This window comes from Antechinus flavipes, chromosome 1 (assembly GCF_016432865.1).
Source record: "Antechinus flavipes isolate AdamAnt ecotype Samford, QLD, Australia chromosome 1, AdamAnt_v2, whole genome shotgun sequence".
Lineage (NCBI taxonomy): Eukaryota > Metazoa > Chordata > Mammalia > Dasyuromorphia > Dasyuridae > Antechinus > Antechinus flavipes.
The window spans coordinates 12,882,632-12,909,786 of record NC_067398.1 but is presented as its reverse complement, the minus strand read 5'-3'; the positions used below and the strand labels follow the sequence as shown (position 1 = coordinate 12,909,786).

At 39.9% G+C, this 27,155-nt stretch overlaps 2 protein-coding genes across 5 annotated transcripts in view; one reads left to right on the top strand and one right to left on the bottom strand.

The window, feature by feature from the left end:
* The window catches only part of TASOR (transcription activation suppressor), a 96,559-nt gene that overhangs the window by 55,428 nt on the left and 13,976 nt on the right, over nt 1-27,155 (top strand). For 2 of the 4 annotated variants that reach the window (XM_051979135.1, XM_051979125.1), the window contains 9 exons: nt 1,185-1,329; nt 2,680-2,739; nt 6,342-7,300; nt 9,842-9,964; nt 10,568-10,727; nt 13,562-13,670; nt 16,450-16,628; nt 16,753-16,917; nt 17,798-18,362. In XM_051979135.1, coding sequence (XP_051835095.1) covers nt 1,185-1,329; nt 2,680-2,739; nt 6,342-7,300; nt 9,842-9,964; nt 10,568-10,727; nt 13,562-13,670; nt 16,450-16,628; nt 16,753-16,917; nt 17,798-18,342 — 2,445 coding nt within the window. In that variant the 3' untranslated portion in view covers nt 18,343-18,362. Of the gene's footprint in view, nt 1-1,184; nt 1,330-2,679; nt 2,740-6,341; nt 7,301-9,841; nt 9,965-10,567; nt 10,728-13,561; nt 13,671-16,449; nt 16,629-16,752; nt 16,918-17,797; nt 18,363-27,155 lie in introns of those variants that run through there. The other 2 variants (XM_051979121.1, XM_051979120.1) reach the window with 2 other exon arrangements.
* The window catches only part of CCDC66 (coiled-coil domain containing 66), a 42,877-nt gene continuing 35,531 nt past the window's right edge, over nt 19,810-27,155 (bottom strand). Inside the window, 6 exon segments of the mRNA XM_051979147.1 lie at nt 19,810-20,368; nt 22,021-22,151; nt 22,635-22,831; nt 24,522-24,559; nt 24,906-25,390; nt 26,544-26,687. Coding sequence (XP_051835107.1) covers nt 20,273-20,368; nt 22,021-22,151; nt 22,635-22,831; nt 24,522-24,559; nt 24,906-25,390; nt 26,544-26,687 — 1,091 coding nt within the window. The 3' untranslated portion in view covers nt 19,810-20,272.

Genomic DNA, 27,155 nt, shown 5'->3' with positions numbered 1-27,155 from the left:
AATTTGATATGACCAGCAAAAGAAACCAGAGATGAGATCAATGGCTTGGAGTCAGAGCACACCAGCATTATCAAAATATTTTCAAAGAAAATGTTTTTTTTTTAATCAGAGTCAGCTGGAGAAAGACAAAATGATAAACTGGTATGAAAGTGTTAATGATATTTGAAAAGCAATCTGATCTTAATGTAGCCTCCTTAAGGGAAGTTCTCATAGTATGAATCAAAGCACCTTATATTACATTGGAATACAGATGAGATGAAAAATGGTATATTTCAACATTAAATAAATACAGTTTTTCGGACATAACAGCTTTCCCCATCACACTTTTGATATATTATAAGCATAAAAAAATTAAATGGGATTTTTTTGGGAAGGATTGCAGAAGTCACAGACCTGACAAGGCCAGCAAACAATACGGAAGAAGTTCAGAAACATGTGGAATATATGCATAGCATTGTATAACATCAAGAAAAAAGAAAAGGAAATCTGGAAAGCTGAAAGACTTTCTTCTCTGTTATGGAGGGAAGGCCAAAAATTTTTATGGGAATTTTCTACATCTTTGGGATGCTATGCCCCCAACCCCTGTGATGTGGAAGGGATAATTATACAGCTATTTCACCTCTTGGACTTTTCAATAAATAACAGATTGGCTCTTTATTTCATTAATGCTTACCTTTAGTTCACATTCTTTTATATTATGACCACTTCCTGTAAATGAAAGCCAAATATATGTACTCAATCCCTAGTTACAGTTTTTCAAATAATTGATAAAAATTTTAATTGGCATTAATGAACTGCTATTTGAAATTGATGCTACTATTCCACATGGCGTGGCTTGTGCAGGTGGAAAAGAGCTAGCTTTTGCAAAATGGTGAAGAATGTAAATGTGCACTGAGAAAATAGGTTTTTTATAGATGGAAATATTTTCAAATTACTCTCTCTAAAATGCATGTTATTTTGTTTACTTGTTTTAGGGAAATAACAATAATACTTACCTAGACAATTCTTTTAACTAGGGAAAGTATAAGGCAAGAGAGCCATAGCCTTATTAATTTTAATGACATTTGTTAGGGTTCATTTTTGGAAAAAAGTTGGCTAAATATTACTGTGAGAAAAACAATTTTTGCCATTGATGCTTTGAGTATGTACATTAAATTGGATGTTTTGATTTGCTTAATTTTTAGGGTCCAAAAAGTAGTAGTATGAATAATTTTGGTAATTACAACTTGGGTACTACCACATCTGTTGAACATGGCAGCCGTAAACATCACTCTAACTCACGTAATGCCATGGAGGGTGGAATGCATTGGAAACTAATTCCAATTACAGGTAAGAACTAAGTACATTCACACTTGGGAGTTTCCTGAAGTCAAGGGAAGTAAATATTTAGTTTTCTAAAGGTGTGCAATTTTCCTGTGTTTGCCTCTTGACTCATTTTTTTCTGAATGTATTCTGTTTCTAATAAAATATAAAATGGTGTCTTGTGTTTAGGTTTTTACAGCTTTGTAAGACTTGGTTCATGCAATAGAGATAGGGAATTCTTATCTTATTGATAGGTCATGTGTTGCTTGTGACTCTTTGACAATACATTGCTCCCAAATGTGATAGGTGTCTACCACTAAATCAGGCACTCATAGATACTAAAGAGCCAGAGCACTGTGGTCTTGGATTGTGGAGAGTGATATGCAAGTTCTCTGAAAAAAAGATGACAGAAGTCTTGTTTTTAATAAAGGTTCCATATAAGTCCTTATTTATACCATGACATATCTTCTCATTTTAGAACAAGTTCACCAAATCAGGTTGGGGATGGTTTAGCTTGAAATCCTTTGATTGGAATGAAATTGTTTTCTGAATGGAGAAAGTCATCGTAGAGAAATATTTTTACATTTTGATGACTTTACATAGTGAGATTGAATTGAGAGCTAGGAAGTAGTTCAGTGCAAGCTAAAAGAACAGTCACTTTTTAGTCTGGAGATTGAAGTTTCATTATTGTTATGCTGTGGATGTATTTACCTTTGATATCCTTGATGAAAATGAGGTTCTTGTTTTTCTTTCTTTAAGTTGGTCTGGTGTTAGTTGCTCTTACTCTATATCCTCTTTTTACTCTTTATTGTTAGTTCTTATAAATCTTTTCAAGGAAAATGGCATCTTTCCAGAAAGAGTGACTAGCTATGACGTAGCCGTTGCTCAGACAAAAGGGATGCTGAGGATGACCTCCTCTGGGATTGAAATCACTGTCAGGGTTTGACCAGAAAGGAAGAGACCCTAGGACATAGGCAGAGGAGGGTGCGCTGCCCACTCCTGAGAGAGAATGTAAAGCTGGGTTCACTGACTGAAAACAAGAGGATTGTCTGGACCGGTTGTTACTTTGCTATCTCGATTTTCTTCAGGTGAATTCTCTGTGATTTCCCCATTTCTTTTTGGAAAATCATTTGGAGAATGTCTGAATGTCAGCTTCTAGGCTTTGATATTAAATGTAACCTCCCTTAGTGTTTCTTTCGTGGAAAGGAACAGTGGAACATCTTATCTGAATCTTATGCATTAGGAAAATACGATAGGATTATTTTAAGCTATATTTTATAGTGTTTGTAAGCTTTTAGTTTGTCTGAAAGGTGCTAAATGGATTTAGTAGATATCTTTGGAGAAAGTCCACAAATGCTAACTGCTGCTTTCTCCCAGGAGGGAATGCAAGAAGTCCAGAAGATCAACTTGGGGAGCATGAGGATAACCAGACACCAGGTGAGCAGGCAGTGGATTTGCTTTGTTCTCTCCCCCACAGTGTGCCCAACTCCAGGACTGCTGCCTGCATTTTTGGGCCTTAATAACTTCTTAGAAGGGCATTTTGAGTGGGTCCTTAAGTGACAAGAGGTGATGAAAGACCACCTGTACAATTTGTACAATAACCCTCAGCTAATGTCAGATATATTTAGAGGAATTTTTTCAGGAAGTATCTGAATTTTCTTAAGGGTTATAGTTCTTTCATCTGTAGCAGATTCTCTTTAGTGTTAACAGCATAAAAGAACACTCATTCTGCTGAGAATTGGTGACAAAACATGAAATCATTATAGCATTCGCTTTAAGTACTTTTTTTTTTTAAATTGACAGATGTTTTAAGTTCTTCCTCTTGTAATTAAATTTTTTTTTTTAAAAAGTAGAATTTGGACTTTCTATGCCCCAGCTTTTCAATTTCATCTGAGGTGGTTTTTTTGAGCTTTTTTTTTCTTTTTTGTTTTGTTTGCTTTTGTTTTAATTTTTGTTCTCTAATTCAGTCTGGCTCTAGTATGTGGGATATGCATATGTATCTGTACGCATATATATATATATATGTGTGTGTGTGTGTGTGTATGTGTATATAGTTATAAAATTACAGCTATCTGAACTCAATTTCTTCTGGTTAATTTTGGAAGTAGTCGTAGAACATGTTCTCTCCTAGTATTTCATAGTGGACCTTTTATTGTGTTGCATTTTTTTTCTTTTTTAGTTTGTTTGCTTTTGTTTTAATTTTTATTCTCTAATTCAGTCTGGCTCTAGTATGTGGGATATGCATATATATCTTTACACATATATGTGTGTGTGTATGTGTATATAGTTATAAAATTACAGCTGTCTGAACTCAGTTTCTTCTGGTTAATTTTGGAAGTAGTTGTAGAATGTGTTCTCTCTTAGTGTTTCATGGTGGACCTTTTATTATATTGCCTTTTTTTTTTTTTTTTTTTTCTTTTTGGTACTTTGCTCCAACTTCTGCTTTGGAGGAAAAGGACACGAGTGATTTTATGGTTTGAACAGACTTTGGTAGTGATCACTTCTCTTGGAACAGTTTTTAATTGTTTTCTTTGGGAAAACCTTTAGGTTCTTAATCTAGGCACAGTAAGAAGATTAGAAGTAACATAGTACATCTCAAGGTTCTCTTCCTGGAAAAGAAATAACAGCCATGTTAAATGGGATTATAATTGAATACTTCTGTGGTTCTTATCTCGGTATTGTGCCCCCCAAAATATGGGTGATTCTGCCTTTAGAGAAATTATACTTTTGTATAATTTGTTTATATACTTTTCTTCTTTGATGGAATATTCACAAGACACTTTTGTTAAGCAATAAAATTCCACAGAATTGTACTGTTTACTATAGTGAAATTAGTATGTTTCTTAACTCTTGGAGTTATTGCGGAGAAAGCTTTGCAAAGCATAAAGTGTAATAGAAATATGAGCTGCAGTTGTTCTACACTGTCTTATATTGTTCTTGAATATGGGAGAGACAAAGGCTACCCAGGGGTTTGGAGCTGGAGGAACTGGGTTGGGATTCTGCTTCTGATCCTTCTGCTCTGTTATTTTTGCCAAATTGTTCCACTTACTTTTCTTGGTTGTACTTTGATGGCCTCTGAGAAGCTTCTGGTTTTAAGTCGTGAATTTGTAAGGCATTCTGTGTCTTAGAGAATAATTATGAGGAAAATCTTTTGAATTGGATAAAATTATTTATCCAGTGAAAGTCATTTAATAATAAAATCCTAATGCATTTCAGACTTAATGTTGCTTCTTTATAAGTGAAGAGTTAGTTTTATTTCTTAATCTTAAATTGATTTTTCACAAATCTGCACAATTATTTTGATTTTCAAGACTATTTCTTAAACTACAAACCTGACAACATATAGATTAAAGTAAATATAATTCAGCTCAGCTGCTTCAAAATTGTATTCCAGATAGAAAGAGCATATTGTTGTAATAGGCATATGTAATATGCAACGCTAGATGTACAATAGGTAAGTGCTAATTTGAACAGGGAGTTACTATGTGGTTAAACTATTTTGAAAGAATTTGATGAAACTGAGGGCTTTGATTTGAAGGATCTTCTATTTCACAGACATCTACTAGGATTAACAGTTTATTAACATTTGCCACCAGTTACGAGAATTGCAGTTACTGAAAGCTTTTTGAAATGGTCAGGGATTGATATTTCACTCGTGAAAATAAAGCTCAATCTATCTGGTTAGTCAATAATGTTCTTAAAAGGCTGCTATGTGCCGGGCTGGGTATGCAAATGGGAAGGAAGAAGAAAGACATTCTCTTGTTAAGGAGAAGAGCCACAAGTTGAAAAGCCATTGGGGATGGGTAGAAAAGGAAATGTCTGACTGGAGCTCCCTCCTTACTTAAAGCTTTTGGAGTTCTTGACTCCTCCTTCCAGTCAGAGGAGGAAAAGGTGATGAAAGATGTGTGATAGCAGAGCCCAATGGATCCTGAAGGATGTTGAAGTGTTTTCGGCGACAAGGTTCTGGGGATATGGTAGAGAAGCAGAAAAGCCCCCACATGCAGTGCAGCCGGGTTGGCAGGGGGCATTTTAAAGCGCCTACTAACTTACATGGTACTAATGATGTAACGACAAAAGGAAACAGTCCCTAGCCTCAAGAAGTCAATGTTCTACTGATAGAAAACCGTGTGAAAACTGTGTTTGTGAGATAAATAACTATCCCAAATATACAATTTTGGAAAAGAATATAAAATTGATTGCTTGAATGTACTTTGAACTTTTTTTTTAAGCCTTTATAGAGTGATGCTTGTATTTTTATAATCATGGAAAAAGCAGCATTTTCCATTGAAAACATTTTTCAAACTCTGAAATGTGGGTGTAAACTGTGTAGCATTTCACTTAAGGAAATCTTTTCTTCACTGGAACATATCAAAACGTGTGTTTAAAAAGTGCTTCATCTTTTTGGAGGTTTTTCTAAGTCAGTTTATTTAGAAACATGTTACACAAAATCTTACTTAACAAAGTGGATATTTTATTATGTTAACCTGGTAGTTGTCTCAGTGCTTAAGTATTACGGATGGAGAATGACCATAGCTGTCATGACTTGGCAAACACCGAAAGAACTGAGCAGACCTGATTCTCGGCACCAACCCTGCCTGCTGCTGATGCCAAGCTTGCAACACGTGTTCTCTCCCACTCAAAAATGAAAATGGCAAAATGCCATTTCCTCTATTGCTCAGAATTGCTATTTTAATAGAATTTGGAGTCCAGCCACATGTAGGACAACTAGACTATGATTGACATTCACACTTGGAATTTAATTTTTTTTCCTAAGCATCTACTGCTGTGACTCAAATTAGAATGAAAAGTGCTTAGTTTAAGATGTAAACTAATGTTGACAAATTTCCCAATTTTGGGGACAAATGATGGTTTGATTTAAATCGTCTAATGTGCCATTTGGCACCGAAGAAGGGAATGGGGGTTATTACAGGATAAAGAAAAATAACTTACCGTCTTCCTTAAAATTCTTCCCATTATTTTTATTTTTATTTGTTAATCTTTTTGGTTTGTTCTTATAATAATCAACTTTTCCTATGTAGGTATGAAATCCCTGGAACAACAGCTGGTGTGTCTACCACCGGAGGATGCCTTTCCTAACGATCCCCGGGTAATAAATAGGCAGAAGAGCTCTGATGATCAGTGTCCATACTCTCCATTTTCAGACGTAAAGAGGATACCAGAAAATGGAACACTCACAAGTCAGGGGAAGAAAATGGAGGAGCAGTGTGTGCTAGCCAAAGAGAATCCTTTGGCAGCCACACATGGATTGAGTGGAACCACAGAAAATACAATGTTAGAAGAATATAATTTTTTTTCAAGGAAAATAGAAGAGATTTTGAAACAAAAAAACATTTCATATGTCAGTCGAATTTCTACACCTTCCTTCTCAGCACAAGAAAAAATAACTAGACTTTCTGCGTATGTATGTTCTGAACCCTCTGAAATTAGTATTCAGGACTTTGTAAATGGCTTACATGAAAAATTGAACCTTATCATTGCCAAAACGTTATCCTGTGGCCGGCACACACCTACAATTTGTATTAGTCCTGAAGATAGTTGTACAAGGATAGGGTTGAATATTCCAACAAGTCAGGTTATACAAGTTTCATCAAGTGATTTCAACACTGAACGAGGACCAGAATCTCACCGTCATCATTCTATGCAGAAAGAGACCGACTCTCATGAGCAGCCTTCTTCGACCACATTGTGTTTGACTGAAGTAGAAATGGATCATCAAGTTCATCAGGTTCCAGAACCCATACGGACGCCTGACCAAACTGCTTCTAATGAGGGTACCCTGGAATCAATGGAAAAAGAAATTTCCAAAGCACCCAATGACATAAACATTTCCACTCAGCCATCTTTGTCAAATTTTATAAGCCAGTTAGAGCCAGAAGTGTTTAACAGCTTGGTAAAAATCATGAAAGATGTCCAGAAAAATACCGTGAAATTCTATATTCATGAAGAAGAAGAAAGTATGCTTTGCAAAGAAATAAAGGTAAATACACTTGAAGAAATTGCAGAGATAAGAATATACAAACATGGGTTTGGTTTAGATAAAGAACTTGAAATCAGAAATTCTTCAAGTCAGATTCTTAATTTTCTTAATAATAATTTCTTCTTACAGGTTAATGCTATTTTGTCACAATGCTTTAAATTCTTGTAAAGCGGTTTTAAATTTTTCTCTAGGTTTTTTCTCTACAGAGATTAAAAAAACCTTTAAAAATAATAATTCAGTGATAGACTTTGTTTTATATAAGTTGTGACAGTTTTTTAAGTATATAAGATAATACCATGGTCTTTTACATTTACGTGTTTTTAACTTATTCAAGCATTCACATGATGTTATTATCAGTAACCTCATTTTCACTTTTGCATTGACAGCCATTCACATTCCAGGCTGTTCACAGTAGAGGAAAAAAACCAAAGATGCTGAGTCCAACCACAGTCCTGCCTCCCCCCTCCCCATGCTGCCCTGCTCTTGAGCTTCCAGGCCAGGGTTGAGCCCATCTGACTCACTCTTGAGGCATCTGGGGAGGCTAAAGGAACCTTAGAAGATGTCGGCCCCCTTCCCCCTGTTTTACCTCTGAGTTCTTCTGACATAACAGGCTGGCCCTGGTCCTGCCCCTCTCGTCCAGCACAGCTCTCTTCCGCCTTATATTTAATGGGTCATTTCATGGTTACCATGTTGGGAAAAGTGCATGTTATTAATGTTTTGTTCTAAAGAATTATACACAGAAAAGTTAATTTTTAGTCATTTCTAGTAAAAAATTCTAGTTCTTTGGGGGTTGCAGGAAACTTAACTCCCTCTTTTTTATCAGTGCAATATAGAGAAGTGTTTGGATTTTTGATTGATGTGCCTTTTACAGGAAAGGTGATGCCTGTGAGCCCTGGGATTGATTGTATCACACATCTTTAAATTAGTTTTGTTATTTTTATAGTTAATCTTTGCTGGAGATAAACTGATTTCATTTTACTTTTTGACCTTGAGAGTATTCATTTAATGAAGAAAATAAAAATTGTTCTCCCAATCCTTTCATTTACGAGAACTTATCATCCTTAAGGTGAAAGGCATCATTGAGCAAGCCCTAAAGTCAGGAGACCCCAAGGGCGTGTTCTACCTCTGGGACTTTGAGCAAGAGTCCCCTGTTCTTTGTGGATCTTTTCTTGTAGGGAGTTCCCACACCAGAACCTCTCAGCATTAAAAAAGTAACTGGGTCACTCAGTGAACATAAGAAATGTTCTTTAGAAGAATTATTTTCTTGTTCTAAGAAGGTAGATAACCTTCCCATATTGAATAGATTTATTAAAAATTATGCTTTCAGTCTTTTGCAAAATCTCAATAAATTGAAATCATTTTTGGAACTTGGCTTTCAGGAGAAATTAGCAAAAATTGAGGGGGATTCTTTTCAAGGATTTATCCCCTCAAAAGGAAAGAAAAATCCCAGGAGGGATATTATAGAGTTTAATGCTAGGCTAACATGATTCAGATTACTTTCTTTTAGAGCTACATTGGTATAAACCTTAACTGGTGTTTATGATGACCTTATGACATTATCAAATACCTCTAATTGTCAGATTTAACTCTAATCTTTTATGAGAATAAAAGTGCACCATTTAAATTCTTTTTGGCTTTTCTGTTACGTAGAACATGCTACTTGAATGGAGTACTCCTACATGTTAAGGCATTAGCTACATAAAACATTTATAGTGTGGTAAAATTTTAGTTTGTTTTATGGTTATAAAGTTCTTTACATACTTGAGGCCGTAATACGGTTGGTAATCTTTTTAAGGAACCTAAGACTCATAGAACTTGAGTTGACTTTCTCAGTGTGATTGGATTATTAGTAAATGGCAGAATCGGAACTCAAATCTGTGCTGTTTCCACTCCACACCCTGTTTTCCAGTTGGCCCTCAGCTTTGGTTACTGCTGGGATGCCACCAGAGTGATTGGAAGTAGACCTCAGAGTCAAACTCTTTTTCCTACTTTCCCCCACTTGCCTGAGGAAAAAAGAATCAAGCAAGAATTGAGAAATAGGATAGTTGTTAGGATTTGGGGTATTAGGACGACATCAAGGTGACTGATAGGGCTTTAATTACTAAAATTACCACAAAAATAGCAAATAGATTGCTTGCTTCTTTTTCCTTTGTAGTCTATTAGATTTTAAGGACTGGAATCAGAAAACATTATAGTCTCTTCCTCACGGTGCATTTTTGTTGTTCTGTCATGAGACAAATAATTACATAAGTGGCAAACAGAAAACTTGGTGAGTTTTGAAACTTTCAGATGGTTCCTTAAGAAAAGTTGCTTCCAAGTGAGAAGAAAAAAGTTTTAGTCCTTGCCTTTCCTCTGGCTTTGGGTTCCTCTATTTTTCAAGTTGAGGGGTAGATTCCGATGTTCGATGCTTCACTGAACATTGCTTAAGCAGGTCTATGCAACTTTTCGTGATCTCGGGGGTTTACTTAGCAATTCCTATCTAATTTTTTCTTGCATATATGTGCTTTTTTCAGACTGTTTTTTTTTTTTTTCCTTGAACAGGAATATCTTATCAAATTAGGCAATACAGAATGTCATCCAGAGCAGTTTTTGGAAAGAAGATCAACATTAGATAAACTATTGATCATTATTCAAAATGAAGATATTGCAAGTTTCATTCACAAGGTAGGCCTGTTAGGGAGTGGTACCAACTTTATAAAAAATAATTTGTTACTACTTTTGTGAGCGTACTGTTAAATGTTAGTCTGTGAAATACAGAGAGGTTTATGGGTTTGTTGTTGCAGTTTGTTGTAGGATTCATCATCTTGGAGTTGCCTTTCTTCCTGAGTTGTGAAATGGCCTCCTTTTTTCTACTTTGCTGCATTCTACTCTTCTTGAGTGTCACTTCCTCCCTGAGATTTTTGGTCATTACTGCATTGTTCAGTGCTGTTATTTTTCTGACTTACTAGATTATAAGTTATTTGGAGGTTAGAAATCGGTTTAATAATTTTTTGAAATTTCTCCAGTGCAATTTGATCACATGCGCATATGCCTTAGCTGCCTGCTTATTGATATATCTGTATGTTTGTCCATTGATCTTTATGGCGAGATAGGTAGAAACATATGGGCATATAGTCAGATTGTGTTTAATTGAGATGATGGCCTGGAGTTCCATAGAGACTCCACTTTTGTGTTAAAATGATTTTTGTAGATTTTAATAGACTTCATTACATGGCCCCTTCACATTTGCATTTCAGTGGGTAATTTATTTTCTTTTTCTCTAAACAGGTTCCTGGCTTAGTGACTTTGAAGAGGCTCTCCTGTGTTAGTTTTGCTGGAGTTGATAGCTTAGATGATGTTAAAAACCACACATACAATGAACTGTTTGTTTCTGGAGGTTTTATTGTATCTGATGAATCTGTTCTAAATCCAGAAGCGGTAACAGTTGGTAAGAATTTTATTTCTTAAAATACTTCCCATTTCTGCCTGCCTTCTTACTCAGTTTTAGGTCTTTCTCAAGACTTTTTGCTTTTTAGTCTTTTCTCATCATTCTGTACCTCTGTTGGCATGTAGTAGCCGGCTGCGTTGTCTTGGTGAGTTTTAGTTCAGTCCTTTTGGATCTTCCCCCTAATTTATACTTCCCTCTAATAGTGTGTGATGGGTATGTTGTTGATAACTCATTCTTAGCTGGCTCCCATAAACCATAGAGTCCTTGGGCTTGGGTTTCTGCCCTGATGTGGCTTCTTGCCGCGCTTTGCTCCAGATAGAGGCCTAGACCTAAGGACAGTCTGAATTGCCTTGTGACACTTGGCAGCTATGTGATTCTAGGCAAGTTTACTTCCACTTTTCACCTATAAAATGGAAATAATCTAGTTACTGTTATTATTAGCTGCATAACTCCTTTATGGCTTGGCAAAAAAAATCTGTAAAAGTCACAGCTGGGGAAAAAAGTCACCCTCCAGCAGCCTCGATTATGAAACTCTATAAGTTGAGGTAGATCAGCGCTTCTCATAGAAGGTGCATAGTCTAGTCAGTGGGCACGTACTCAGAACCTTTGGGTCAGCTCTTACAGCCTCCTCCACGTTATCTTCTAGGATAGCTTTTCCTATTTTCGGTTTGTGATGTATTTTTGATGATCCTTATTTAGCTTTTCCATGGTCCTGGAGCCTCCACCTCGTCTCCCCGATGTTTTCTAGAATACTTCATCAATTTACTTTACTAGAAGTTCATATGAATGCATTACCTCCTTTTTTATTGTTTTATTTTCCTTTTTAAATAACTGGGAGCCTTTTTTAGGGAAATAATTTGTGCTGTACTACCTGATGCCACTGAGCTGTGTTTATCCTTATTTCAGGCATCTGTCTGTAGAGAACTTGAAGAGGCTGCAGGCTTTATTTGTCACTCCCTCTGCATGGAGCTCGTGTCCCTTCTCCCTTCTGCCTGGCTCGCCATGGCGAAGTGCCCGGGTCCTCCCCACATCCCTGTGGGCAGGTGCTGCGAGCATTCTTGTTCCTTGGTTAGGTGGACTCCATAGATACTTGTCATTCTGGTCTTTGGAAGTGAGACCCCCAACATCCCCTGACCCATTCTTAGATAAGGACTTAAGGAGCCATCTGGGCTGCTGATAACTGGGTGGACCCCACATTTGCCGTGGTGAGTCTGGGTTAGAGGGCCATTGAAGGGAGCGGCACGCCTTTGCGGCTTCTCTTCCAAGTGACTCCAAGGTTCGAGAGGCTCTGGTTGGAATCTTGGAGATGTCTCCGTTTCTCTGAGTGAGGGAGTGGCTAGCTGCCTCTCCCCGTCCCTTTTGACCAGCTCAGACTGCCTTAGTCCAGAGTAAGGGCTCCTTCTGGGGATCTTGGTCCTTGGGGATGCCTCCAGAGCACTCTGCTGAGTCTCTTGTTCCGGCCTGTGATTCCTTTCTTTCTCAGGAAGACCTGAGTTCAGACATAGCCTCAAACACTTCCTGGCTGCTCAAACCTGAGCAAATCCCTTATCCTGCCTGCCTCAGTTTCTTCTGCTACAAAATGGGAATAATAATCACCTATCCCTCTCTGGTGGTTTTGAGCACTGCCTTCCCTCCAGGAGTGAAATATCAGGGTCACTTTGGTTACTCTGATAGTCCCTAAACTTGTATTAAAGTACCTACTAAGTACTAGGGGTACCCAGAGATGTGTGCAGTCCCTGCCCTTGGGTGGGTCCAGTCTCCTGAGCTCTCAGCACAGCTCCACCCCCAGTACCTCCACCAGGGCTTCCAGCCTCCTCTGGCATAGATTCTCCCCTGGTCTGGGTGCCTCTCCTGCCAAAGCGGCACCACTAACTTAGCCACCAGGCCGGTTACTTACTGACCTGGCAAATGCTCACATCCACAAGTAACCCGCCTCCGGGATACCTGGTAAGTGTTGGGGAGTGGGTACCGAGCCCTTGCTTGTTCACTTAGAGAAGAATAATCCCTGCATGTCTGGTGATGAAGCTGGCCCCCACCTCCATCCATCTGAGGCTTCCGGCGGCACTAGGGGCAAGCACGCCAAGGGCAAGCGCACCAGGGCCCCCTGCTATGCTTGGTTGCCGCGGCCTTTCTTGGGCAGTCCTGTCCCGTTCAGTTTCTTCAGTTAGAGGCTGCTGACATTTAGGGAAGGGGCGGGGAAGGGGATGCCTTTTTAGAGCTTTTCTTTAGAGACAAGACTTGTTTGCTGTAAGTTTGCAACATTCCCATTGACCTTTTGATGGGTTTTCTTTCCATTTCCCTCATGATCATGTGTTTCTTGTGAGTGAGTGTGTGAGTTTCTCTGTTTTCAGTCATTGGTCCCATGTGTTGGATACTTTTACCTCAGCTGTTATGAGGATCATATGAGATGATTTTTGAGAAGAGTGCTTAGTTAGTGCCTAGTACATAGTGAGTGCTTTATTATTGTGTATTCCTTCCCTTTTTTTATCACTGTGTGTCACTAGAAGTCCTGTAACCTACGTCTTTATTCTAAAAGTCTCCTTCGTCTCAGCCTCGTGCTCTGGGCCACGTTCTGGAACGCTTTGGATGCAAACAGGCCCGACTGCCGAATGAGCCGGCAGCACTGACCCCTGCTAGCCTGGTCACTCTTGGTGTGTGCTTAAGGATGCTCTGGCCACAACATTGCCGTTTCCAGGACCTTCACATTACTTCTGGAATTAAATGCTTCTTCCTAGAACTATCCAAGGGAAAAGAAATGAAAGTTTGTAAACGCAAGATACTTGGTTTCTCTATAATTTGTCTATTAACTGAATTATTTTTGTTTTTTATAACAGAAAAACTAAAACGGTTCTTGGCATTTCTTGAAGAATTAAATACTCCAGATGGCAAATGGCAATGGAAAATCCATTGTAAAATTCAGAAAAAGCTCAAAGAAGTGGGCAGGTAAGTACATCATTCAGATTTTGCCTTTACTCTTAAAAAAAATTAGGAGTTAGAGAGGGAGAAGATTATTTTTTCTCTGGAAACACTGCTTTTGGCCCTAAGAAAATAGTTCTTTGTAGAAGAGAGGTAGCATTTTGCACCTGTTTTTTTTTTTTTTTAATTCATAGTTTTTAAAACTCTCATGAAGACAAAATTGGATTTATTAGTAGATAAGTGTATGTATCAAATAATGAGCTTTAGCTTTCTGTGATGAAGTAAGTGATGTGGCTCCCCAAAGAGGGCTTCTCCAGGGGGAGTTTCCCTGAGTGGCCCTGAGATCTGCTCCTTTGTTGGTCTAGAAAGCCTCTCGACCAGTCTAGAAGAGGAGACTGGTCACTGAGCCTTTGACTGAGCTGACCGGAGCCCTCTGACTAGAGAGAGGAAGGAAGCATTTGTTTCGACAGCAGCGTGCCCATGAGCAGTACGCGCTGTGGGGTGGGGCTGGGCAGAGAATGGTGGCGATTGTTGCTCACCCACAATTGCTAAACTGACAAAAGGCGTGACTTGATCTCTATGGCCAACCCCAGTCTCTCTCTCCTTCCCCTCTCCTCACACCCACAGTTGTGCCGAGGCCTTTGTCAAGGATTCTGGGCCTCCTTGCACAATCTCACCTTAACCTCCCATGGGGGCCCCCATCCCAGGGATAGCTCTCATCTCCTGCTGGAGCTCTGGCCATGGTCTTACAAGTCTGTGGGTATGAGTGCCTGGCCCCCCAATTAGTTGGTGAACATGGTGCGCCTGCTAGATGCCCAGTGCTGGGCAGAGTGCTGAGAACAGAGAGACTGAAAAGCGCATTTAGGGTTAGCTCCCAGCTGAGTGGCAGAGGTGACGAGCCGACAACTGCATTTGAACAAGGCTCACATGCTGAGAGAGGAAGTGACCAGCAGGACTGGGGGCCGCAGCTTCCTGTCAGAGAAGCAGCCAGGGAGGTCAGCAGGAGAGAGAACCAGGCAAGGGTGCTGACAAAGGTCCCAGGGTAGTAGGTCTTGCAGTGCTTTGGAGGCAGTAGGGAGTATGGGAATGCCGGGAAGAGCAAGTCAGAATTGCCTGGCAGCAGTATGGGTCCACAGGGGCTGGGGGGTTTCTCTAGCTCTCTTCTGAGGAATTGGGGGGGGGGGGGAACTGGGCAGTGAGAGTTGCTGGGAGGGCTCCCTGCCTGAGGCTTGATGGGTAAAATGATACTGGGCTGGGGGATTCACGGGCGGGGAGGCGGTGTGGGGTCAAAGTGATTTGCCAAGAGGTCGGGATGGGCACAAGATAGAATGAGGAGCCCTGATGGTCTGGGAGAGAACCGGGAGGGGGGTCACAGTGTGCACGAAGATCAGCGCTGTGCAAAGAGAGGCAGAGGCAGAGACTGCTGGGAAAGGGGACATTGGTTCTTGGATCTTAGCAGGCCAGGCCATGGCAGTGTGTGGCTGAGCTGGGCGCAGAAGTGGGTCTTGAGGATCCGGGGACTTCTTGGTGCTCAAGATTCACCGAAATGTGGCATGCTGAGCCCTCCCTGCCCAGGGCTTGCCTGTCCAGACGAATTTCACCCCCCTCAGAATTCACCATCCCTGTGCTCTGCTGGCTGGGCCAGGCCTTGGGAGTGCCAGGGGCCCTCTCCTCTCCTCTGTCTGGCACATGTGCTCCTCCTTCTTCCTTGGAGCCCCAGGGTCTTGGACTTCTTTAAAGCTCAGTTCAGACAACTTGCAACAAGGATTTGTTTTTCTTATTCCTCTAGTTAATGTAAATAATTTCTTTTGAAATGACTTAGATTATCCTTTTTATTTTTTCTGGTTTTACTGATTTTTACCTTTCTCATTCATCATTTGTTAGAAAATTTGATTTTCTAATCTCTTCCTTTTAATTTTAATCAGCTTAGGTAAGGCTTTTAATCAACTTCATTTGTGATTTCAAAGAACTCACTTTTAGTTTTATTTGCTATTCTATTTTTTGTTTCTAATTTATCTATTTCTCATCTCACTTTTAACATCTCTTTTATGCTTATTTTAGATTTATTTTTTCAATTTTTAAGTGTATATTCAGTATAATAATCATACACACACACTTTTTTTTTTTTTTTTGGAGAGGCAATTGGGGTTGTGACTTAGATCATACAGCTAGGAAGTGCAAGTATTTGAGGCTGGATTTGAATTTAGGGCCTCCTGACCCCAAAGCCAGCACATTTTGTGTTATCTGTCCATCTTCTGCCTTCCACTTAGACTCTTGCCCCCTCCCATAACAATGTCAGCTCCTTGAGAAAAATAGAAATAAATTTTATTTCTAGGTACAAGCAGAAAATCTCTATTTTCATTTTAACTTCATAATCTTTGGAATCATTCCTCTGACAAATGGGAACCCAGGTGATGAGATTTGTTTCTGTTCCTTATCCCAAATGGAAAATTCATTATTGGGAGGTTCAATTCCTAAATTTCTAGCCCAACGGCTTTTTAAAATTCCTCTTCCCCTTCCCTTCTTCTTTCCTTTTCTTCCTTTTTTGCTCTACCCTGCACTCTTATGTAGAAATACTTATTAGATCAAAATGTTTTTCTTGGAAGTTAGTTGTTCTAATGTTTATTTTTAAAATTTAAACAAATTTAAATAATTCAATAAGAAAATAAATGTAGCCAGCTTTAGTACAGCAGGATTTGAAATTGGTTTTGGTTATTTATGGCACCTTGATTATTTGAGAAAATGTCGTTTTAAATCATTCAGTTTTAGAAAAGCAGATCTAGATATACAACTTTTAATTTTACAGATTGAATGCTAAAGCTCTAAATGTCTTGACGCTTTTGAATGTCTATCAAAAAAAACATTTGGTTGAAATTCTGTCATACCACAACTGTGACTCTCAAACTCGAAATGCTCCTGAATTGGATTGTCTTATCAGACTGCAGGCTCAGAATATACAGCAACGACATGTTGTCTTTTTAACAGGTAAAAAGAAAGCTTTTAAGCTATTGTATGATTCTGGAAATATGGAGATTTGAGGTTATGCTTGTGCTTTTGCTCTAAATCAAATCATTAAATTGTGTTTTATTTTTTCTAAAAATTTGTTTAGAAAAGAATGTCAAAATGCTTTCCAGTTACACAGATAATGGAATCGTGGTTGCAACGGCTGAAGATTTCATGCAAAACTTTCAGAGTCTCGTGGGTTATCACAATTCAGTAACAGAAGAAAAGCTTCTCCACCTCAGTGCTCCCGAGAGTGTTGAGAGACCGCCAGGTAATTTTTCCGTGAACTCCATATCATTTAAGACAGGTGAAAAGAGCAATGACTTGACTTGTTTTACTTAAGATTGTTAAGTGACTGTTGTGAAGCCTATGTGAGGAGCTTATGCAGTGAAGAGCAGTTCCTTTGGGTGACTGAGTTTTATTTCCCACCTGGCCTTCATAACTCGGGTCTGGCCTTTGAACAGGAGCTGGATGGCATCAGGATGTTAATGGCCCACCCGTGGGTGTTGCCCGGGGAGAGGAAAAGAGCTTAGACTAGATGCTCGGTGGGCTGCTGCTGTGACTTTAAAGGAGGCTGGACTTTGAGATTTATCTCTGGGATTTTAGATATTTTCTTAAAACTTTTACGTGGAAAACTTCAATTTAGTTGGCTAATCCATAGTAGTTTTATTCAAGATAGTATTTTATTGGTCCAAGGTCTATTGTAAACCAAAATGATTGTTTTTTTGTTTTTTATTTTTGGAAAGTAATGCAGCTTAGTAAAATTCTTGGTAGTGTGGCTAAATTAGACAGTAATCAAGTGATCTTAGATGTCAAATTTTATCATGTAATTGCCTTGTCAAATACTGAACTACCGTATAACTTTAGATGCTGTTTTGACATTAACCCCTTTGGAGCTGGGAGTTGGGATTTCCCAACATTAAACGTGAACACATTTCGCAGAAGCTTTTAGCATCGGAATATCTGGACATTCACACCTAAAGGTTGTGTGTGAGTGTTGGTGAGTAAGTGAACTTGTGGCGGAAGACCAAGCTCTAAGGGCTTTTGGACTTGCAGCTCTGAAGCATTATATTGTGTAAGTAGTGTGTAATTTTGAAAACAAATTATGTATTTCAATAGAGTAGGACTTTGTTTTTTTTCTCTAAATGTAGCTCTTTTAGAAAGTGATGAAAAGGACGAAGAGGATATGTCTCTGGATTCAGGGGATGAAACTTCACAAATAGAAGTGTGCAGCAGTTCTCATTCAGAAATATTGGAAATAGAGACCAAAGGATCACGTGGAACAGATCAAAAAGAGATTTCTCAAACTCAGTTGCAGCCATCTACTGACAGGCAGAGAAGTTTGTTAGAAATTAAGACTTGTGACCTTGGTACAGAAGAGGGGCAGCCTGTTGGGGTGGCTGCGACGGCAGGCCCAGACGGAGAGACTAGCAAGTCCGTGGAAGCAGCTGCCTTCGATGACTTTCAGGTTTATCACAGTAGACAGTTGAGCATGTCCCATCAGTTCAGTCATTTTAATGTTCTCACTCATCAGACGTTTTTGGGAACACCATATACTCTTTCAACTAGTCAGACTCAAGAAGGTGGAAATTTTTTTCTGTCTGCTTATAGTCAAGGCTTGGAAACAGCTAAGTCTTCATCTCCAGATAGTTGGGATGTAAATGATTCTCCTAGGCCATATTCAAAACAGAAATAAATACAATAACTTTTTTTTAATAGGTCTTTGTGAACTTTTTCCGCTTCTTAAAGTGAATTAACAATTTATTTTTTATTCTCTGAACAAAATGTTTGTCCTTTCTCAAATGTTTTCCTGTCTTATTTAAATCATGATGGCCTGTAACAGTTGAAGCATCTGCAAACCGAAATAAAAAAAAAAAAGATATATATATATATATATATATATACACATACATATACATATGTATGTGTGTGTATGTGTATATATATATATATATATTTTTTTTTTTTTTAACACATATTGTACTTGAATTATCTCATGTGTTGACACTTTTAAGTTTGTACATTTGTATTTGACCTGTACTTGGACTTCTGAGTGAAGTCTCTCAATGTAAATTGAATGAGTGTTGGCTTTTCTTTTTTTTCTCCCCTGATGTAATATCAGACTATACAACCACTTTTTCCTAAATGGTATCAGTTATTGTATTTATTTGGTTCTAATTTTTGTACAGCATTTTTACATATAAAGTTAAGCCCAGTAATTAAAAATACATATTAGGTGAAATACTACAATTGGAGGTCAACTAACAGCGCGGATGCATTCTAAAAGGTTTCGTCTTTTTAGGTTATGCAATGTGAAAGTCATCTTTTGTTTAAAAGTCCTGAATGTTCAAACAACAATTTAAGAGTATTTGGGATTCCTTTTTAGTTGCATCATGGAGTGTTTGCTTTTCAGGACAGTTTTGTACAGTTTGTCATCAGGAAGGTGAATTTTCTTTGGTTGTAAGCCTACCTAATAAAATTTCACCTTCTGTTGGTCCTCTCAGACTTAACTACTTTGAAAAATAAAACTCGAATTAAAATTCATTAGTTCTTGTAAAAGGAAATGTGCATTTGTTTGTTTTGTATGAGTAGCGGATCAATCACACATGGCAACCTGAGCTTTAGGCCTAGTAACTCTCCCTTCTGTCCCACCAAAGTAAAGATATTAAAGGATTCTTCTAGTACTAATTTTATCCAGGTCACAGGGGAAGGAATTATAGTCATTAAACCTTCAACCTGAGATTTTACATTCATATGAGTATTCCCTTTTACAAAAAAACTCACCACTTGGGGAAAAACATCTTATTGTAGTTGACTAGGATTGGCTCTTAGATGACCCAATTGGACCAGGACCTGTTCTCTTAAGATTTTTTGGGCATGGTTTTCAAGTGTTTAGAGCCATCTTTGTAATTGTACATTTTATGTCATCTTATAAGATAACAGAGTAGGACGAGTAATAAATTATTTGACCCTAATTTTTTAATGAGACTTTTTTTTTTCTTTTTGCTTTTTGGTTATTTCCTTCCCATAGTCCATAATTATAGCTGAAAATACAGCCAGAATTCTATTTTTTGTTTTATCTTAGTCTAATCTATGTCTAGCTATCTAAGCTCTAAATGAAAACTTGTGAATAGTGTGAATATACAGTGGTCTATTCCAGAAATTAAACAAACAACAACAGAATCATCATTTATTAGTGCTGTGGTCATGTAATCATTAAACTTTGCAATCTGTCAAATGCATGGTTTACACAGAAAGTGTTGTGAAGTACTTTGTTAATACCAGTAAAACTTCAGATCACATTAAGGTAAGTGTAAATAGAATCTACCTATCTTTTGTAAAACTTGTTTATAACTGGTTGAATTTGAAGCATAAAAATGAGGTCTAATTATTGAATTTTTTACAAAAACATTACCATTTTATTCTTTGAAAAAAGTATATTTACATTCTACAAAGTTTTTAATAGATCATTTTTCAATAAAGTAACCTGAACAATTTTAAATATGGAAACATGGCTGCTGAATCAATACATTTTATAATTTAATGAATGTAATGCTGTTAAGCCAGTAATGAGAGGTATAATCCAATAGAAATAGTTTGGCTTGATGTATTCTCACTTCTGTACATTAGAATGGAGAATCAAATGGAGAATCAAAGTCCTCTTGACTAGAAGCTAAGGGAATGAGATGAGTTTCCAGCTCTTTCTGCTTCTGGAGAAGGCCCTGAAATAAAATTGGCTGATTACTTCATGCATCATAAATCATTTCTTAACTTTGAGATTTTACTATTAATTACACTGGGTCTATATAGCTCTGGAGCTGTTAATACAAGCCAATCTTTTTGACAGATTGCTCATTTGGACTTTGAATGAAGTGCTATAATAAGCACTTGCAAAGCTGCCTCTCTTTATGAGTGAGCGGGTAAAATGAATGCTATGGAGCTGATCTTTCTTAGTGTTGGTCACCAGATCCTCTCGCTTAGCAGATTTTATTTCTGTTTTAAATTCCTTGGCTTGGAGAAGGTGGATTGAGGGAGGGGAAGAGTCCTCATGTTTTTAAAACAAGAAGAGAAAGCAGCTCCACACGTGAATTATTCAATACATTCCCTTCCTACTGACCCACCATTTTTGTCTTCATCAAACTAGAAATTTGCCTACTTCATATAAAATCTTTTATTCTGCTAAACAGAATAAAAGAAACCTGAGACAGAATCGAGAAACCATCATTAGTAAAACTGTTTAAGGAAATAGATCATTTCTAAGTAGCTTCCAAAGTAAAGTGTTTCTTTTGAAGTGATGATACAGATATATATATATATAAAAAGCATCCTGAAATTGAGAACCCCCTTTTTATCATTATAAGCAGCCTGTGATTGATTGATTGTATAGCCTAAGTTTTATTCAAAATAATTTCCATGAAGAGCAACAACCCAATCCAGTCTGAACAAAGGTGAGTCTAGATGTAACGCTCTCTCGGGTGATTTTTCAGTCTCTGACATTACTGTGCACATGGAGGGAGAGTGGGGTCAGTAGGGGAGAGATTGCTCAGGTATAGGTTGATCATTATATAGTAAATGGATCCACCTGTGAATGTGGATTTCAGTTCTCTGAAGCTTGGTCAGTTATCAGCTAAAGGAGACAAATCAAGGGGTGTTGGGAATGCTCATTTCTTATTGGCTGGGAAGATAATTGAAAATCTGTGTTTGGGCAAAAATAGAACTGTTGGGAAAATGAAAAATGTTAGTGTTTTCATTATGTGTGACAACTTGAATCTGTGAAGCATTTGGGGAAAGTTGCCAAACTTTCTTACTGTTGTCTGTATGAACTAACATTGTGGAAGTGGCTTTGTGGTTCTTGAGAGCTAATGATGCATAATTCTACGCTTCTCTTTAACAGCTTACAATTCACCATTTTGAGATTGTGTACAATTGTTTCTTAAAAATTATTTCAACTTAAAAGATATGTAACTTTCATTTAATAAAATCATGTTTGACTTAATGTTGTAGCTGACTCACGACTCTATATTAATAATAGCACAGTCTTTCTGGCGTTTGAATCATCCTAATGGATTTAATTAAGATTTTCTACACAAGTTGCTAAAATCAACCTAGTACTATTTTTAGTCTAAATACTACCAGCTTAAGCTGGACTTTGCAAGGCCATATGGCTTTGTAATTCAATGTAGGGTTTTTATCAGTAAATGTATGATTTGAATACCTATTTTATTTAGGTTCCCCTATATCCAGGGTCACATTAAAACTTTCTTGGGTTTTTGTAAAGGGCTTGTGAATGGAAAAAGTTTTCAGAAGCCCTGGCCAAATGATACTTTGTCTACTTAAGTTAATAAAACGTTGGAACTAGGAGGTATATTCATACCTGACGCAGGTCGGATAGTCCCTTAAGGATTGCTTGCTGTCTGTCTCTGTTTTTGACCAAGTTGGGATTGAGAAGTGGATCTCTCACACCGTCGTAGCCAATTATCTCCTCCCGGTAGTCAGAATCTAAAGCTAGACAAAATGAAGTGAGAAAATAATTTCACAATTATTCCCATTAGGTTAGCTTTTTGTAGGGTTGTGAGTGGGGGAAAGGACCAATTAATAACAAGTATTAAATAGTGCTCGAGGGTATCACCCTGCCCCTGACCTCCAACTTCTGTTATTCAGTGTCAGGCTTTCCTAACCTAGAACTTGCACTCTGTTCACCTGCTCCATCTTCTTGTGTCCGAGCTGAACAAGCCTAATTAACGTGGTATTTTGCCACCATGGCTACCTTCCTGGGGATTATTTCCAGCTGGTTGTAGGGGTAGTTTTGAAACATAGTCTATGCAGGTCTATAAAATCTGGCAGAAGTGGTTTTTTAATACTGCTTTAACATAATCTGTAACTTTTTTTGGAATAATGTTTTTTAAAACTTAAGAACTCTAGAAGTCTTCCTTATAAATGCTGGCTTTCCAGGATTCAGAATTTTTCTTGGTAAAATGATTTTCTTACCATTTAAATATGGATACTGTGGATCATAGGCTGAAGGTCTAGGTGAAGATGATACATCTGGATCCAAACAGTAGATTTCATTAGTTCGGACATAGGGGATGAAATGAGAAGGTTCAGGGGGATGAACTGCACTGGTCTGTTTTAGTTGTGTCTGTTGTAACCGATTCTTTACTGCTGGAACAGGGGGTGACTCGGATCTGGTTTTTTAAAGAGGAACAAACGTTGGCAGGTTTTAGGAACATAGAAAGCATAACATAAAACCATCCTAAATTCATCTTGTGTAAATTTCTTACCTAAATTTTTTCAAAGAAAATGCTATTTTAGGTATGCTGAGACAATTCTGCTTCTCATTTCATAGCAATTTAAAAAGCAAAGTCAAATTAAGGAATTTCTTACGTTGGTTCTACTCCCCCAGAATTCTGCTCTCAGACCTGGGAGCTCAAGTGTTCTAGAGTCTATACTGACCTCGCTTCAGCACTCCACACCACTCCCACCTCCATAAGCTCTTTCCTTCCCGCCATGGAAGCCTCTAGCTTTGTGTCCTGCTGCCGTGACTGCATGGGCTCTCCCTTGCATTGGGCCCAATCCATTTGGAATACTCCTGGCCTGACTCTGGCTTACCCACAGGTCATTCCCCACTAGTCAGTTCCTGAAAATTGCGGAATAGAAGAATATGGCCTATACCCTCCAAGCCCTCAAGTGCCTGTCCCAACTTTTCCAGGCCCCATGAATCCTCATCTTTCCCTTTCAGCATCCATGCTCACCGTGGTCCACACCCACCCTAAAACTTGGTTTATAACCTGCCTTCCAATCACTTCCCTATTCACTCCAGCCATCAGACTGTCGTGATTGACCATGGGTATTCAGTGCGCCCGTACCTACCTTTGACATCTCCTTCACTATCAGGCCTAGTCTTGTACAAAACAGGTCCATCTCTAACATGGAAGATCACCAGCAAATGGGCTGGTTCTCTTAACACACGGCTATTTTGCACTTGTATGCACTACTTTAAGCTTCTCCAAATCCAAGCCCCAGTTGTCGGGCATTTTAGGTTCCATAAAGCACTCAAGAGGTAGCACCTCGCTCACAGGTGCATGCTTCCTACGTGCAGCTTGGCAGGACTACTTGGTGGGCCGTCTGGCCCCCAATTCTTGGCCCATTCTCTCTTTACACAGCACATAAACACCCCTTTCTAGTTCCATCCAGTTCAGACTCACTGAACCCTTTTGTCTTTGTCTGCAAGCTGAACAAGTCTAATTAATGTGGGGCAGTCTGCCACCATGGCTGCCTTTCTGTGGATTCATCTTCCTAAAATGTGCTGCACCCTGACCCCTACCATCCAGATAGACAGATAGGGGTCTTCTTGGGGCACACAGTTAAACAGCACCTCCCTAGTCATCTTGGATGCATACTCCAGGCAGCCTGAGCTCCAGGACCTCATATGGAAGCAAGTCTTTGGGAACAATGGCAGAGGGACTCCTATGAATTCCCAAAGCAGGGCAAAGGGAGATGGGTTTGCATTGTTCTTCCATCCCCCTCTGCCCACTGAGGTTTCTTTTAGTTAAAGCCCTTGCCACTGAGCCTTCCCCGACCACTTCGGTCAGTCTCCTTTGCCATCTACCCCCTGAAAGGGGGCGGGGGGGAAGGGGAAGGGGAACCTGTACACGGTAACTTTGTATCTGTGGTACCTTGTATTCTTTGGATTCTCTCCAAATTTATAAAATTGGTACTGGGCTTTGTAACGTCAAAAGCCCCTAAGACCTTAAAAGTAAACACCTGATCCCCCCATCCCCTTCAAATAGACAAGCCTTGGAAGCCACATCCACTGCAGATATTAGAAGTCTTCTCTGGGCCTTCAAGGCCTATATCATTACAATCGGTCAATACCTTTCTTTGCTGGAGTTGATTTTTTTCATATCTTCTTCCTAGAATTAAAAAAAAAAAGGCAAACAAACCCAGAAAGTTATTACAACCAAGGGGACACGGCTAAAAAGATATTTTTTTCAAGGAAGGGAATGAGTTACAGGATAAAGGAAAGTACAAAACGACTGTTGTCACTGATTTACATGAAAAAGCCAACATTTTGCATTAGTGTCTTCTGGGCCTTCGATGCACTTAATGTGAAAAACACGTGCAACATTTTAAAAGTGCTGAGAAGAGAAGGGGGTTTCTATTTAGGTAGAGTTAATTTCATGGCGAACTAATTAGGTGATTCTCTTGAGGTCGGCAGCTTTGTGGAAAGCTGTGTGTGTGTGTCGCTAAGGAGGTTACCTTGTGGCCCCGGGGTCCCCTGCCTCCGGGATCAGGCTCCTCGTGGGGGGAGTGGGCGCTTTCTGGGGAGACGTCTCTGGGCACGAAGACACGGCCAGGAGTGTTCCTTTCCAGCAGCTGAAGCAGCTCCATCTGCCTCCTCATCTTTTTCTCCTCCCTCTGCCTCTGCAGGTGTTTGGGGTACCTCTCTGAGGCGGGCACGTACCTCTTGGCCGGCCGGTTTTTGTTCCAGTCGGGCCTCTTTGCACATTTTCCTTTGGCTTTTGCTTGTTTCTCAGTTCTCGCAAACTGATCATAGAGCTCGCTGTATCGGCTGCTCTCCTGCTCTAAGGCCAGCTTCTTCTCGGAAAGCGCCTCTTTCTTGCTCTTCTTGCTATTAAATTGTGCGTCCAGTTCAATCGAAATCTCTGGAGAAATGAGGTCCATGAGAATCATCTCGGTGCCTGGCTCGGCGAGGGCTTCCAAGCTTCCCGCGTGCACGTCATCTGTGTGAGAGAGCTGGGGTTAGCTCTTTGGCTGCAACCCCGAGCACAAAGCAACCCTCGGAGGCGGCTGAGAAAGGCCTCGACAAAACATCCCTCTCCTTGGGGGCAAATTTCAAGACGGAACCGAGTCGTGTCTGTTTAAATGTGACCTTGAAGGAGCGGCCAGACTGGGATGATGCATCCTCCGACTATTCCACAGGAAAGAAGGGAAGGAAGCAAAGGGATAGAGCCAGAGGAGGCCCCTCCCCCTCACAGGGCCAGAACACCATGTGGGAAAAGCATCTATTCACTAGCCTAAGTTCCGTTGGGGAAACCAGCTCGGGCCTGGAGTGGAGGACCCTCAGCAAGAGATCCCCTTACTACCCAGCCTCTCCCCTTCCCCAGCAGCATCTTTCAGATCCACCCCACCCTTGCTGTGGACCCTTCTATCACCCTGGGGAATGAGGGGGAGGTCTGGCCAGTCCCTCCCCCACTTGATGTACTCCAGGGGCTCTAATCTCCTTGTGGGACTGTCACCACCCCCTCCTGCCTTTCCGCTTCTGGCGAGTGGGGGGGTGTCTGTATGTGTGGCCATTTTTTGTGCCCTGGTGCCTGACACACAGTAGGTTGTAAAGTTCCGCACTAGCTCCCTGGAGGCCTCAGGAACAGCTGGAGTCAGGATAAGTAAAAGTCCTTAATCCCATTAGTCCTTAACTACAATTATCTGTATATATTAAAACATCCAGCCAGCATGAAACAGTGAGAAGGGCCATTTTCCAAACATATGCTAATAGAATCATTGTCCAATAGGTAATTAGCCCTTAAGTGCTGAGTTGTCTGATTCAGATGCACCTATTCAGAGTTTCAGTCCTTTACAACAGGTATATAATAAATGCAGATTGGTTTTTTTTATCTACAAACCTAATTGACAGCACAGGCATAATGCCCCTTTTCACATATTAGGAAGCTGAGGCATTAAGTGACCTGCCTGGAGGATCCTGAGCTAAGGAGGGGTGAAGTTTAGACTGTCCCATTTTCCTCCTCCACCCCCCAAATCTTTCAGTTGCTTCTGGGGCAATCAAAATGTAAAAGAATGCCGACTTCTCATTTTCAAAGTGAGGGAAATAAAACAAGCCAATGTTTTAAAGGCAAATCTGAATTTCTGAATGAATACCTGTTTGCACGGCCGTGTCCTTTCGAGGAGAAGTGGTGGGGATGACCCCTTGGCTGACGTTGGCGCCACCTTGGTCAGGACAGTCCAGTCTGAACTGCGAAAGACCGTCAATCTCCAGACTTTGCTCCGCCGGCCCTGCGTCGCCTGATGGGGAGAGGAGGAGAGGCCTGCTCAGAACTTGGGGCTTATGCCCCAGAGAACACTCCCAGAAGACCCTCGCACTGTTCATGCTGTCAGAGGAAGGACCAGTAAAATGGGGAGCAGGATCTGACCCTCAAATGTCAGATTTTTTTAAACTGACAGATTTGCTAACTTAATATACTCCAGGTCACTTCCCATAGCAGAGGCGAGTCAGGATGGGTTAAAAGTGTAGGGGCCACGAGGCAGATTGCTGTAGTCAGGAGGACCCCGACTCTCTCAGATCCTCTCCTGACTCTTCCCCCTCCCTCTCCCCCTCCTCAGATAGCCCGCCCCTCTCAGGGAAGCAGGGGCAGGGGCGCCTCTCCAGCTCAGGCCCCACCTGGGCTGCCTGTGTCCCAGTTGGGAAGGCCCAAATTCAGATTCTGCCCTTGACACTGGCTGATGGGCCTCCTCTTCCATCGGGTCCCAAGG